The sequence below is a fragment of the Zonotrichia albicollis genome, chromosome 1 (assembly GCF_047830755.1).
Source record: "Zonotrichia albicollis isolate bZonAlb1 chromosome 1, bZonAlb1.hap1, whole genome shotgun sequence".
Lineage (NCBI taxonomy): Eukaryota > Metazoa > Chordata > Aves > Passeriformes > Passerellidae > Zonotrichia > Zonotrichia albicollis.
The window spans coordinates 102,171,476-102,186,662 of NC_133819.1; the positions used below are offsets into that span (position 1 = coordinate 102,171,476).

The window sequence follows — 15,187 nt, forward strand, 5'->3', positions numbered from 1 at the left end:
GTTACCTCACCAATTTGGGCTCATTAACTGTTTCTCTACAGCTGCGGTGAAGTTTGGTTTTTCTGAGGCTTAAATGTTTCTTGTTTTCCCCTTGTCAGAAATGGAGCAGCATTAGTTAATTACCTGTTTATATGTGCCTCTGTTCCTGGAAACATCCTGTAAACTTGTTCTGGGATAGTGAATTGCCCTGGGTTCTTGGAGATTACAATGAACCGTATTAAAGGTGGCAATGCAATTGATTGAATGTAGTCATGTTCTGCTGTTTTTGTTTCTTGTGCCAGAAGATGTCCTCTGGGAGTTGTTTAGCCCCGAGAAAAGGAGGCTGAGGGGAGACTTTATTGCTTTCTCCAACTTCTTGAAATTAGGCTGTAGCCAGGGGGGCGTTGGTCTCTTCTCCCAAATAAGTGATGGGACAAGAGGAAGTGGGCGCAAGTTTGCCAGTGGAGGTTTAGATTGGACACTAGGAAAAATTTCTTCACTGAAAGGGTTGTTCTGTATTGGAACAGGCTGCCCAGGGAAGTGGAGGAGCCACAGTCCCTGCAGGTATTTAAAAGATGTATGGATGTGGCAGCTAGGGACGTGGTTTAGTGGTGGACTTGGCAGTGCTGGCTTAAGGCTTGGACTCAGTCTTGGGGTTCTTTTCCAACCTCAGTGATTCTATATGTATCCTAACAGATTTTTTTTCCTTTGTTGCAGCTGCTGTTCAACCTAAGCTCTTTACCCACGATTGACCCCCACTCATAGTGTTTTCACTGTGAAGTTCTTAAAAAAAGCTTCATGCACCAAGATGCTGGCTGGCTGTCATCTGCTTTCCTTGGTGCTGGTGGGAGCGAGTGCAGTTCTGTGCTCAGCCTCTGTGTGCCTGGAGGAGAACTTCATTCCTTAGGTCAATTACATATTCCCAAGCCTTTCAGGGTGACAAGAAGCTAACACTGTAGGGCTTGCATGGTAGCTTTCCATAGGGAATGCAGACTCAATGAATATTTTATTTTGTATTTTCTCCACAGGGGTTTTGCGCTGACAAAAAGCCCAATGTGATCCTTTGAGTATCCCAAGCTGTTTTCATCTGAGAGGAGAACTTGAGCCATTGCCTTATGCTGGTACTGCAATGCTGAGTTCTAGCTCAACTGCTGTGAAGAATCTCCCTCTGAAGAGGAGGCTCTGTTTTCTGCTGAAACTTGTGTGCTTTGTCAGCTCAGTGTTAATATTTTGTGAATTTTTAATTTACTATGTGGTGATATTTCAATGCCGATGGCCAAACTTGAAAGATGGAGCTCACATGGCTGAAAAAGAGACTTCAGCTTCAGTCCTAAAGGCCATCATTTTAGCTGATACACACCTGCTTGGTGAAATCAAAGGACATTGGCTGGATAAGCTAAGAAGGTAATTATTAATTTTTTAAAATTATCTCCAGCCAGTATTAGAGTTTTTAGTAGTAGCTAATGGGACAATAATTCACGGTTCTATTAAACAGCACTTCATTAGAATTGTAATGAAAAAAATTAATAAGCTGGTTTTACTTCTTGCATGTCTTGGTCCTGATTCATGGTGGAATTACCCACCTACTGTCCTTACACCTTATTTTTAAGTATTTAATTTGGATTTCATAATATATTTTCATATTTCAGTGTGTAAGAGCCAGTTTCCCATTCCGATCACCAGGCTGTGTCTCTGTATTGAGCTAAGGATCCAGAAGTAAGGCAGAGATAACTGGTTCTGTGTTTTCCTTTCAGGGAATGGCAAATGGAGAGATCTTTCCAAACTGCCTTATGGTTACTGCAGCCAGATATTGTTTTTATTCTGGGAGATGTTTTTGATGAAGGAAAATGGAGCTCACCTCAGGTATGGCATCATCACCTGTCTCGTTTCAAAAAATGAGGATTTCTTGAAGGAAATGGAAGCAGATTAGGTATGCAAAGCTTTGTTTAATACTGCTTCAGTTGTCCTGTTGGTAGAAGTTTCTAGCTTTTCACATAGGAGTTGAAATGTTGTGATTCTCCTTCATTTTTTGGAAGTACCTTGACAGTTTTGTGCCTCCTATAAAACTTACAAAATGCAAACATCTGAGTTTGTGCTTCTGTGTTATATGCTTGTGATGGGCTGACCCTGGCTGGATGCCCATGTCCAACAAAGCTGCCCTGTCACTTCCCTCCTCAGCTGGAGAGGGGAGAGAAAGTACAAACAGACCTGCCTGCTTTACTGACCTTGGTGTCTGCAGGGCTCTTCCTCTCACAGATTCTCACTCCTCTCTCTGGCTGCAGTTGCAGAGTTTCCTTTCTTGCCCCCTCCCTAATTCTGTAATCCCAGCGGCACTGTCAGCCTTGGGATAGTGGTGGGTCCATCTTGGAGCTGCCTGCATCGGCTCTGTGGGACACAGGGCAGGCTCCCACAGAATCCACCCCTGCAGTACCAAAACCTTGCCTTGCAAACCTACCAGAAAACCTGGGATGCTGTGCCACAGCACCAATTTCTTCTTCTGTTGTTCTCCTGCAGGCCTGGGCAGATGATGTCAGGAGGTTCCAGAAGATGTTCAGGCATTCCGTTTTTACGGAGCTGGTGGCCATCGCTGGCAATCACGACATCGGATTTCATTACGAGTGAGTCTGTTGGTGCCAGGAGCACACAAGTGCCAAGAATGAAGTGCCAGCCTGCCCACAGTAACTGTGCTGGGTCTGAGGCACCTGTTTTGTGCTTATACAGAAAACTTTTTGAGCACAATCAAATTAAAAAGCGTTGTAATTTAGAGTAAGGCTTGTGCACAGAACAGGTTTATGCTTCTCTGATCATATGAGGGTTGTTCAGAGCTGGTCCTTCTGCACTGACATGGAATCCTTGAAGCTGCTTTTCCTTGTACTGGGCCTCCTCCTTAGGAAGGCACCTGAGCATATTTGCACTCCCTGTAGCACAGGAGAGAGTAAGTGCCCTCACTGTGCTGGTGCTTGCACTGGTGGGAGGGGCTGGAGGACACAAGAGGTGTCAGAGCATTCCTGTGAGTTTCCTGAGTGATTGTGTGAGCTGGATATTGCAGCAGCAAGCTGCATGAATGGTCAGCAAACTGTAAAGCAACTGGGTCAGCTGAGTTCCAATGGCAATTTCTTACCTCAGTTGTATTTTTGCTCTGTGACACAGAATGACTCCTTACAAGGTAAATCGATTTGAAAAGGTTTTCAACTTTACTTCAGGAAAGCTGATAACTCGGAAAGGAATAAAGTGAGTATATTTAATTTTTTCTAATGAAATAGTGTGGGAATTCTTCACTTAGGGCCTTTTTTTTAATCACCTACATTATGATGTGTTAAACCCCAAACACTTTGTACAAACCTGTACTTTGATATGGACAGGAAGCTGAACTTAGATATTGGAATATGATCCCAATATTACCGGGTGGAACGTGCCTGGGCTCGTCTGACCCTTGCTGCTGTGTAAAGTGTAACAATTTCCTTTTAAATGGAAAAGTACTGTGGAGTCAGAATCCATTTCTCTGGTGTGCCTTTATACTTCCTTGCAGCTGTTAATGAGCCATGGCTGTAAACATAGCAGGATAAAGAAACATGAACCAACCCCCTCTGTGTTTACAAATCAGGAGTTCCATTAATTTTAATAACTTCTTTAGTCTGCAGAGCTTAACCCTTGTTTGAGGGATTGGGGAACACAGCAGTTGTGTGTCTGCAGTTGTTCCACAAGGTGGGGTAGTGATGCTCGAGCTGGTTTTGGCTTGGAGCAGACCTCGGTGCATTCGTTCTCACAGCTGTGTCCCTGTGGCTGCACTTGGCTGCAGGGTGCTCTGGTACCTCCAGACCATGCAGGAACCCGAAGAGGGAAGGCACTGCTGGGTTTGTGGAAAGGTCTTGAAGCCTCAGATTCAGGAAGGGAAGGCCCATTGCCACTCTGTGTTTGGCACCCGTGCCCTTGCGTTCTACTCACTCGTGGAAATATGAGATTCAAAACCTGCAGGTTCACACTGGTTCCCTTAATTAAGAAAACATAAAGGTTAAATTAAATATTCTGAACAGGTCTGGAAATAGTTGTGTCTCTTTTAGGAAGATCTATGAGCTTCAGGAATGCTCAGTATGAAGCTGTTGCTTGTCATGCAGATGTGGGGTCCTCAAGATATCTATTTCAGCTGTTTAAAAGATAATTCTTATAGAACATCTCCATGTCTCCTTTGATAAAACAGCACAGCAGAATTCTCCTATGCAGTTGCAGATGGCATGTCTGGTATCCATTAACTGCAAAGAGCTGCACTATTAATATGCCTAAAATAAATATTCCGAAATTATAAACTATTTTATAACAAATCTATGGTATAAAAGCAGCTTAATTTGCTAAAAGAGAATTAATTTTTGTTTTACTATTAACTAGTATCTCTTAAGTGAAGCATTCAGCTTATTTTTGTTTTTTAAACAGACTGAATTGAACTGGGAATGTATCTCAAGCTGAATGTGTGACTAAATGGGTATGAATCTTGTGGCAGAACTTAAGTTTATTTGAAATCTACAGGGAAGCCTTCTATTAAAAATAAAATCCTGTGTTATGTGTCAGAGACTGCAAAGTACAAAACGAAGTGTGTTCAGGGCAGTCACCCAAATGCAGTGCTGTTCAGCTTTTCAGTTGTTCTGAAGAAATTCAGTGTCTCAAATGCTGTCTCTGAGGTCTAAACCGTGTGGGGAGAGAAGCAAGTCCTCTTTTCCCTCAGAATTTAGTTTAGTGATAAACTTCTAACATTCCACTAGAATACAACTTAAGTATCTATTAAAATATAAAAAAATCTTTAAGTGTAAGCATGACGCATAAGCTACATTGTGCAGCCTAATCAGCAACTGCATAAAGGAGCCAACCAGGCAGAGACATGGCTGTGGTACAGATACTCAGAGGAGGATTTGCAACACCTGATTTCAGGAGCTGTTACATTCTGCTGCTTTGTTGAGCTATGTCCAACTCAGGAACACTTGCATTTTAAAAAGAAGTTTATCCCATACCTGTGAATGAACAACAAATGCCTTCCTGTCCTCGCCACTTCTCTTTGCCCACCCCCTGGTATTTTCCAGCTTTGTCCTAGTGAACAGTGTAGCCATGGAGGGTGATGGCTGTGCTGTCTGCCGTTCCTCAGAGGCAAAACTTGTGGCACTTTCTCACAAACTGAATTGCTCCCAGCAGGTAAGAGATTATTAAAGATCTGATTACAGCCAGAGACTCCTCTGCCACAATGGTGATGCTGATACTGTAGCACAGCCAGGATACAGCCAGGCTCTCCCGAAAAAATCTACTTCCGATTCATAGTGCAACTTTTTAGCAAGTCTTTCTCCCTCTCATATCCCTCTCAACCATATTTACTTAATGATTAACAGTGTTGCTTAGCACTAATGGTGTCAACTTCCTTGTCAGTGCTGCCAACAGAGTGTCATTTCCTCTGTTCCCAGCAATGGCAGTTCTGTAACTCTCCCTTTGACTCCAGATACAAAATCCTGCATTTATATTTATGGATATTATTCTGTTTTATACCCTTCAAGCATGTTCTTTTAGATTCCTTATTCTACTGCAATCCTTTCCTTGTACCCTAGTAGTGTTTTAATTGTATTTTTTCATCATATCAAATTGCTTCTTGTATTTCCTTCCTCTTCCCTTTTCCATAGGCTGACAGGATGCACAGTAGGCAGCATGACTGACTGGGCTGGCAGTCAATCAGGAAACCAGCTCCCAGTGGAAAACCTGCCAGACTCTATCTCCCCTGGGCTGCCCTCAAACTCCTTTGCCTTGCTGGTGCAGAGATCCTGCTGCTGCTGCTTTCTGCAGTTGATGAAGCTCAAAAGTACACACTAAAGCAGCACAGAATCTGAAAAATATAAAAGCTAAAGCTTAAGGCGTCACAGTCAGAAATGTCATTTACAGCATGTACAGAATGGGGAGTTTCACCAGTCCACAGTAAAACTTAGGAGTTCATACAGTGGCTAGTATATCTGAGCTGAACTGCTTAACAGAAACCAAATCAAACAACAACCCCACCCTCTCTAACCCCTTAAAGCTTAACTATTCTTTAATTACTGTCACCCCTTCTATGGCTTAATTTTGTTCACAGAAACCAAATCACTCCAACAAAAGATGCAGTGATGTGGAAAAGCTTCCAGCTTCAAAACCCATCCTTTTACAGGTGTGTTAGAGGTGGGGTGAGGCAACATACTGACATGTTGTTTTTGTGGATATATTACTGTTGCAGAAAGGCTGGATCACTAACAACCAATCCTTGCTTTTAATTACTCCCAGCATTATCCTCTCTATCGGAAAAGTGATGCTGAATGCACTGGAGAAGATTCTGCTCCTCCAGAGGAGAAAAACATTCCCTTTAAAGAGAAGTATGATGTGCTGTCTCAAGAGGCATCACAAAAGGTTTGATTTCTTGGGAACTTGAGTGGCAGTGGGTGGGTGAGAGGGGGACATGACTGTAGATATAAATAGGTTAAAAAATTGTGATAAGGCTGTTGGCTGAGACAAACAGAGCACATCTGCTCCTGTCTAATGAGGCCTGGGAGAGGCTGCTTGTTAGAGCTGCTCCCCTGAGGATCCTCACCATTCTGGCCTTGGTCCTGCCAGGTTTCCCAGGTACAGCTCCTAAGTCTTGGCACTCTTAAATCTGCTGTGCTGCCATTACCTCCACTCCAGCATTCCGTACTTTCTGTACTGTGTAAATTATTGACACACCTGGTCTGAAGCCACAGTTTTCCAACACTTTGAAAGCATTATTTCTGCTGAATTAGTAACTACAAAAAATTTAAAGTATTCCCTTAAAACTCAATGGTCATTGTTTTTTTCCTTCTGCATAAATGTCTTCAGTCAAAGATTGGCATTACAAGATTCTTCCTTAGACAAGAAAACAGCATTGCTTTACTAAACCCAAAGTTTTTCTCTGTGATATCCACAGCATGCTGTTGCCTTTGTTCTGATCTGTATGAAAAAAAAAAAAAAAGCCCAGTACTTGGGATCAGGGGCTAAATGGACGTGATTGATATTGCAATACCAACAGATTTCTTACTGGAAGACAGAAGTTTATAGAAAACACTCTGTAAGAATATGAGAATTGCCATAATGTTCAAAGGAAAAAAAGGAGTTTTTAAATTCAATTTCTTTTTAGCTGTGACATAATTTTTGTGCTTTACCATTTTGTGTTCTAGCTGCTATGGTGGTTTCAGCCCCGTTTGATTCTCAGTGGGCACACTCATAGTGCTTGTGAAGTGCTGCATGCAGGGAAAATTCCAGAAATAAGTGTCCCATCATTCAGTTGGAGGAATAGAAACAATCCTAGTTTCATCATGGTAAGTTTTAATTTTTTTTTTTATTTTTGTCAGATAACTTTCATAGATAAATCAACATGGCAGTCAGCTATATTTTAAAACTGATTCTACCTGTAAAAACGAAAAATAATAAAAAAAAAACTGCCTACCCACCCAACCCACTCAGTACACTGCATCCACTTTATAAAGTACATCTGTGGGAGCCACATGTTCTGTGTGGTACAAAGCAATGCTGCTAAAGACCTAATTAGTATCTGGGTACATTTTCTTAGAAAGAGGGTGCACTGTAAACTATTGACTTGTAAAAATAATCAGTATTGTGCACTGAACAGTAGAAAGACCAGTTTGGCTTGGCTGATTTACCAGCTATGAAAACAAGACTGTATCCACCTCAAACCCTTTTGCACGGTGATCATGGTTTTCAAACGTGTGCATTAATGCAGTGAAAGCGTTTGTGACGTGCCCACAGCCTCCTCATTGCCAGTTCACATTTTATACAGTGCCTTGGTTATGTTTGTGCAGGCAGTTCCAGTGCTCAGTATATCCTTAGAGGTAAATCAATTAGTTCCCCAGTTCAAAAACAAAACAGAACTCTTAGAAACTTGGAGTAAGAAGCAAAACCTACAATCTGTTTACAGAGGAGTCTGTGACTTGGAGAGGGAAATCTTTTATGTATGTTTTACTGCTGTTGAGTTTAGGCTGCTTAATACACAGGAAACCCCAAATGTTTAAATTCATTTTATGCAACTGTTAATATGTGTTGTTGAAAGTAGTTCTGTTTATTTCATAGTCCTGAGAGTAGCTGCCTTCAAACTGCACACACACTCTGCACACGCCAGACAGCACATCTTCACTGCAAAACAAGAGGTTGGCTAATAAAGTGGCATCCTCTTCACTACTGTTTGAACTCTCAGCCTCAATCTGCTGTAAACTTTAATTTAAACTGCAAAGTAAAGCCAAAACCCAACAAAGTTCTTTGTTGCTCAAGTTCCTATTCCTAATTTGGATTAGCCAACATGTGTTTTTGCAGCATGTACTGGGTAAGGAGGGGGGCTTGGGGAAGGAAGGGGCACATTCACAAAACCTAACTTTAGCCTGGAAAGGCTCCTTCCAGGTGGATTTGCAGCAGCTAAAGTTAGGCTTCTCTTGAAGGCAAATCAGATGAGGAGCCCAGCTCTTTATGCTGGATGGGAAGATTGGCCTCTGGGCTAATGTTGGCCTGGTGAATATTCCAGTTAGTGCCCAGCACCACAAGGTATGGACTCTTCAGCCCCCCGGAGAAGGCACTGGTACTAGGAAACTGGCCCCAACCCTTGCCACCCAACATAGGGATTTAGAAATTGGAGATCTGACAGCTGTGGTGTTCACTTCTGATTCAGAACCCACTGTAACACAGCAAAGTGACAGTCTTCATTTCTTTTCCAGGGCAGCATAACACCAACTGACTTCTCCCTCCAAAAATGCTTCCTTCCATTTGAGAGCAGAGTCTTCACTATCTACTGTGCAGCAGGTGCTCTGCTTGTGATCCTGGTACTAGCTCATGTTCAGCTTCTCACTCCACCGTTTTATTTTGCTCAGCGTTTAATCAGTAAGCATAAAGCAGTATGAAGAGCCAGACATCTGCATTCAGTCACTGAAATACCAAAGCTGAGAACAGTCAAACATCAGACTATATTCATGCCAGCAAATGACCTAATTTGATTGCTAGTCTGAAGGCAGGTTGCATTTACACATACCATAGAAGTCCTATACAGCTGATATGACTACTACAGGATAAATAATTAACTGAAATGAACGTTTCATGCTGTACAAAAATACTGTATTCGACAATCAAATGAGTCCTTTTCCTGCTATAATTTTTGTATCAAATATGTATATTAAAAGTGTAACTGTACATTATGTAAATCCTATAGCCTCATCACTTGTCTGCACTTGTGTCTTACCCTGGTGGAGGCTGAATCTTGCAAACTGGAAATGTTTCTCTCTTTTATTGCTGCATGGCCCTTCAAATGTCATACTTGTGTTTGTTAGGGTCAGGCAGAATCTGGATGCATCAGCACTGAGAGATGCAGATTTCCATAACCTTTTAGTGTTGTGTGTAAGGGACTGTGGTTTGGGACAAGAAATCTTCTGGTTCCTGACACAGTAAATTGTTAGCTGACTATGAGTTGCAGTTATCCATCTACCAGACAACACGGGTAAGAAAAGCTCGAGGATCCAGTTTGCTGATACACACTTGAAAACTGCTTTAAAAAAAAAAATTAGGGTGACACCTCAAGCTGCTGCTTTCAAAAAGATGTGCTATGATGAGCTTAAAAAAGAGGGCCCTGTTGCATCCCAGAGATCTGTGGTGAGGGGCCCTCCGGTTGCCGATCTCCTGCAAGAAGGAAGGTCAAATACAGCTGCAGTAACATTATCCTATGCCTCAGCCCTCAGTCTACAGCCAGGGATAGGAATGCACCTTATTTTACATTCCACAAGCTCCGTTGACTTTAGTGTAGTGTCGCATTTTGAACTGCACCAGCTCCTCTGTGGGGAGGCAGAGGCCACCAGCTGTGCCACAAAGACAAATCTGAGCTCAGTGTCTCCAGTGTGTGGGGGCAGGTGGGACAAGCCTACTGCTGCTCCCCACCCATGCCAGAAAAAACAGAGGGACTACATCACACCAGGACCAGTTTTCCTGCTGATGTTCCTGCAGAGGCTGGGAGCTCTAACCTGAACTCCTGGGCTGGGGCTAGCTTAAAAACAAAAAAATACTATCTTTTGTTATTCATTCTATTACTTTCTTTGGCATGACAAGTAAGAGAATTCTGTTTACTGTTAGTTTATTCCACCCAGCCTTTCACTTTTTGGGAAATACGAGTGAACTGAACATAGAGATTTCTGGGAAGAGAAAATGGTCATATTATAGTATCTAAAATGGGATTGTTTTATATGCAACTGGAAACAAGTTCTCAATTGGACTGTAGTCTGATTTTAAAAAGATGGGACTTAAACTGATTGGGGTTTATAACTAATAACAATACAGTAAAAAGTTAATAAAACCTGCTGATTTATATGCCAGTGTGGGGATTGTGTTAGCTCTTCATCTCTCCCTAAATTTAAAATAAAATGGGGGGAATGGTCCAAAGTGTGGTAAAACATTCTATAAAGTAATGTAGTCTAACACTTCTCTAGGTTTCTGTTATTGCAACTGTAATTTTAGACATTTGTACAGGTTATCTTGGACACAGGAAAAGTATATAGTCACAGACATAAAACACCTATGTATAAAATATAAAGCAGTGTTATAGTTACTAAAAAGGACATGCCTTATTGCTACAGCAATTCTTGCTTTTTATATATTGTACTGTACCACAACTTGTTTTGAGAATGTCATTTGCATAAATTATTCAAGTTTGAGAAATATTCACACATTTTGATTCTACAATATTTAAAATAAAATAATTTTCTAATGTGTCTCTTTATTAAAAGAGAAATAAAAATGTCATCTTGTAATTCTCTTAGGCCAGACACAAGGGTTTATACACCTTTTTTTTTTTTTCTTATCTTCTTTCTCGCTATTTACTTGCACAATGAAAGCTGCTGTTGGTACAAAGATTGAAGAGCTCTATATAATGGTGCTTTACACATTCACAATCGGTCTGTGCAATTGTGAAGTTCTATGAATGACCAAAGAATTACCAAACATATTTTCTAAATATAAAGGACAAAAAAAAAAAAAAAGAAATAAGAAAGAAAAAGAAAATAAAATAAATCCTTGTTTCCCATTAAAACAACACCAGGTTGCAATTTGGACACTTGAATGAATTCCAATGTTTTAAAGCTGAGACTTCAAAAGAGAAAGGCATGTTTGCTGCAACATCCGGTGACTGTAATACCTTACTTGGAAAGGTAAGTGGTTAATTTGCATAATTTATAATTTTTATACTAAAGAGCATTTTTATATAAACCAGAAAAAAACCCCTAAACTCTACAGATAAAGTTCTTACCTCCAGTCACTGCTGCAGGTAAGGTTGACATCAAGCTGTACAGCGCAATCAAAAACATACTTACATCTTAGCTCATTTTACAGGTACAGCCATAATCAAGGCACAAAGATCTTCTACAAGTATTTTTCTTCAATAAAGTTGTACAAAATAATATTACATTTTACAGTCTGTACAATATAATAAACCAGCAGTAAAACAAAAAAATATATATAGGGAGAGGACTGTTGTCCAAGAATGATCGGAACTAAAAGGATCATTTGTGGACAGCACAAATAACATAAGTGAGGGTGGTAAATCTTCTGCCTAGATGCAACAGGCTGAAAAGTAGCTGTAATTCAAATGCCTGAGGTGTGCAGAGACACTTAGCTCCAAAACCCCAGAAAAATTGCTTTGTCTTCACCGTTCCTCTCATTATCTACTCTACTTCCTGTGCCAGTAACGGCTTAAAAGAGGAGGTCACTTTATCAGTTGACCTGCAACTCAGAAATGCTAAAAACTGTGACAGAGTAATAAATATTGTGGTGCTGCTACATTGTGTGTCTACTTTCTCAACAGTATTTAATAACCTGATACAAAGTGCATTAATCTTTTTTTCACCCATCAAGTACTCTTCAATGTCATGTTAAAAAGGAAACCCACACAGAGGGATAGGTATGACTTCAGTGTCATCCAGATGACATACCGGTCTGAACTGAGGTTAACCCACTGGAAAAAATTTAGCAGGTCACGTTCAGTTTTAAAAAAACAAAAACCTAAGGGAACAGAGGTAGCCAAAGGGCTTAGTGGAATGACGAAGAAGTGGCATGTCAAAATAAAGCACAAAAATAGTCCCAAAAAGCATGAAGGGAAAATAACCCAAACTTGCTTCAAATCAGCTTTAAGGTTAAACAATTAAAAGTAAACAAAGTGAAGAGACTGACTTTTCTATAGTATATTCTTCCACCCTGTGTGGGGTAGTATCAAGAGAAAGAGTAAGGAGCAAAGAATTTAAAACCACAGGTTCCACGGTGATCCCCCTCACAAGAGTTCGTACTGGCGGAGGTGCATCCTCTGGATGATGTCTCGGCAGTCGTTGAACACTCTGCGGATGTTTTCTGTGTCCACTGCACATGTGAAGTGTGGGTAGCAGTAATGCCGGCCGTCCCCACTCGCTGTACTTATCCTCTGTGCAAACAGGGAGGCAAAAACAAAAGGCATCAGGGGACATGCCGTGAGATGTTTCCCATCTCAGCAGTCTACAGACTTGGGGGAACCAAGAGCCCTGGGAAATCTGTACACATATCACTAAAAAGAGTAAACAAAAGGAAGGGAGGGCTGCGGTCTGGTCAGTCTGAATGACAAATCTGAAATGAAGATTACAAAACATTATGGATACTGGGGTCAGGACAGGAGTCTTTTGTGGGAACCACGGACGCCATCCTTAACTGCACAGGCTGTCGCCATTTGTAGCATCACTGTGCAGCCAAATCTGTGCTGCTGCTGACAGCTGTGCAGCCTGCCATGCAGCTGCCCCAGGAATTGTTTCCTCTTCTTTTTCTGGTGTCATCATGTGGCAAATTCTTGAACTCTTGTTTTACATCAGCAGCACAAAACCAAAAGCCTCCCAGTTGTGGAGCCAGCAGTGGCAGAGAACAGCATTCTACTGCTTCTGCTTCTTGTGTGTGGGCCCCTCAAGTTGCCTTCACTTAGAGCACCTATTAAGCCAGCTGAAGGACTGGTGTCATCACTGAGCCCAGAATTTGGTGGAATTGTCACCAGAGTGGCTGGGTTCACTTGGAGTAATAAAACATGCAAAAATCTAGTAAACATCAGACCATGCAGAATTACATTTTCTCAAGGCTACTGCAAACCTTTTTAGGTTCTAACTTCAAGTATCATTTTTCCCATGGTTATCTTGTTAAAATTCCCCAAGATCTTAAAACATATATTCAAAAAATATATCCTAATTTTTGTTCTGTATTACTATAGGACTGACAAATATAAATCCATTCTAGACCACTATCTTGCAGAATATAAACGAAATGTCATGAAAGCAGAAGGTCAGTTTTTAGGATAATGATTTCTATAACTATTTTCTAAATTTTATTATAAATTACTCTAGCTAAACAACAAAAGAGTGTTCCATCTCACTCAGGCTACACCATATATTTTTAACACAGGATTTATTTTACGTGTAGGTTTGACCTTTTAAATACCTGAAGCTACAGATATACAAAACTATAGGCATTTAGAAGCCATGATTTAGACAATTAGATCAACAAGCAATTGCAGACTTTTTCCAGGTAACTTAGGAAATAATACACATTCAACACTGATTCCACAGGGGTGTTCATACACAGTCTAAAAATTATTTTCTTCTTATTTTCTTTCTTTCTTATTGGATTTTCAATACCAAGTTTGATGCTTAACCTCATGAAAAATGCTGAGAACTGTCTGCTTGTGTTTATCAGGCACTGATTTCACTCATGTCTATGGCAGTAAGCTGCCCACAGTGTCCTGGTTACATACACAGCATACCACAGGATGTATTTTCAAAATATTAGGGGGCTGTCTGTTTTTTTCCTGTGACAGCTCTTGCAGTCCTCTCATTTGAAGATAAATGCAGAATTGTCACCCCTACTCGACACTCACTTTGAAAAGTAGTGTGTTACTCAGCATCAGTTCACAGGGGGGAAGAAATCCCCTGGGATACTGATGAAAGCACATTTGCTTTCCAGGCAGGAATATTTAATACTGGCATCCCTACACTGCAGGAGTCAGGATGACATGCAAATTTGAGGAATCCTGGCCTGTGTGTTTGAGCAGCAGCTCCTTCACCTCCCAGATTCAGGTTTTGTAAAACCAGCAGGACAGGAAGCAGAGGGGCCATGCCACTGTTCTAACAGAGGTGTATGCACACTGGGGATGTATTCAAACTAAATATCAGCAGCTGGAGCGCCCTGTGTGAGAGCACCAGAACAGGGCTGGGGAGCGGCCTCACCCCGGAGCACAAAGGCACACTGCCTCCAGGAAGAGTCGGGGAGAAGAAAGGATGTGCCCAAGCTGAAGGACAGAGGATTTCCCACAAGATGCACTTCCAGGACAGGGAGATGCACTTGCCAGCCCAGCCCTGCGGTGCAGGCCCAAGCCCAGCCACCCCTCCCATGCTGCTCCATGACTGAAATCCTGACTGCTGCCCATCCCTGAGGAGCCACAGCCCCCACACCAGCCCTGAAGCCAGGAGCTGACATCTTTTGCCTTTCTAATCTATCCTATGTAGCAATAGTTATTGGAAATGTGATCAATTTTAACCTCCTACTAAAATTCCTCAAATTACAGGCTTTTAATTTGCCACTACCATTCCTACAGCCAGGCAGTTTTAAGGGGTGCAGCACCATGGTGCTGATTGTCACACATATGCATGGTTTATGAAGACCTACTACCATGATAAAAATCACAACAAAGCATAATAAACACTGGCTTCTCTGAATTTCAAGCCATGCCTGAAAATTTAACAGAGCGGGGCAAGGAAAAGGTCATAAAATCAAGAAACTTGGGAAAGAAAGTATAAAGCAAAGCCAAGGCAGACACAGGTAGAACACACAGGCCTTTTCTTCCTGGCACTTGGCTAAGGCCATGAGATGTTAGTCTGTATTTCTCCTGTGCCTCTTATCACTTCCTCTCTGAAACCTCAGCCTTTTGTGCCTGACCCCATGGAACTGGAAGTGGCCATTTCCACTTGGCCTTCTCCCACCTTGCCCTCTCCAGGCACGGCCACGTTACTCAGGGCACTGAGCCAGGAGACGGACGTGTTACAGAGGAGATGCTCTCTGCCAAACCTGCAGCAGTTGCAGGGCAATGAGGGAGAAGCTGCTCTGGCCCCATGCCTGGTGAGCCCCAAGGGGTGTCTGGCAGCTGGCAGGTGCTGGC

General features: G+C 41.8%; 2 protein-coding genes across 10 annotated transcripts in view; one reads left to right on the forward strand and one right to left on the reverse strand.

The window, feature by feature from the left end:
- The window catches only part of MPPE1 (metallophosphoesterase 1), a 34,356-nt gene extending 21,922 nt beyond the window's left edge, over positions 1-12,434 (forward strand). For 6 of the 8 annotated variants that reach the window (XM_074548296.1, XM_074548318.1, XM_074548312.1 and 3 more), the window contains 9 exons: positions 1,008-1,383; positions 1,734-1,842; positions 2,494-2,597; positions 3,130-3,210; positions 5,049-5,157; positions 6,077-6,148; positions 6,262-6,384; positions 7,167-7,307; positions 8,712-12,434. In XM_074548296.1, coding sequence (XP_074404397.1) covers positions 1,109-1,383; positions 1,734-1,842; positions 2,494-2,597; positions 3,130-3,210; positions 5,049-5,157; positions 6,077-6,148; positions 6,262-6,384; positions 7,167-7,307; positions 8,712-8,894 — 1,197 coding nt within the window. In that variant the 5' untranslated portion in view covers positions 1,008-1,108 and the 3' untranslated portion in view covers positions 8,895-12,434. Of the gene's footprint in view, positions 1-696; positions 887-1,007; positions 1,384-1,733; positions 1,843-2,493; positions 2,598-3,129; positions 3,211-5,048; positions 5,158-6,076; positions 6,149-6,261; positions 6,385-7,166; positions 7,308-8,711 lie in introns of all 8 variants that reach the window. The other 2 variants (XM_074548317.1, XM_005486709.4) reach the window with 1 other exon arrangement.
- GNAL (G protein subunit alpha L) overlaps positions 8,867-15,187 on the reverse strand; it is a 182,246-nt gene continuing 175,925 nt past the window's right edge. For both annotated transcript variants that reach the window (XM_005486711.4, XM_005486712.4), the window contains exon 12: positions 8,867-12,442. In XM_005486711.4, the coding sequence (XP_005486768.1) occupies positions 12,296-12,442 (147 nt within the window). In that variant the 3' untranslated portion in view covers positions 8,867-12,295. The remainder of the gene's footprint in view (positions 12,443-15,187) is intronic.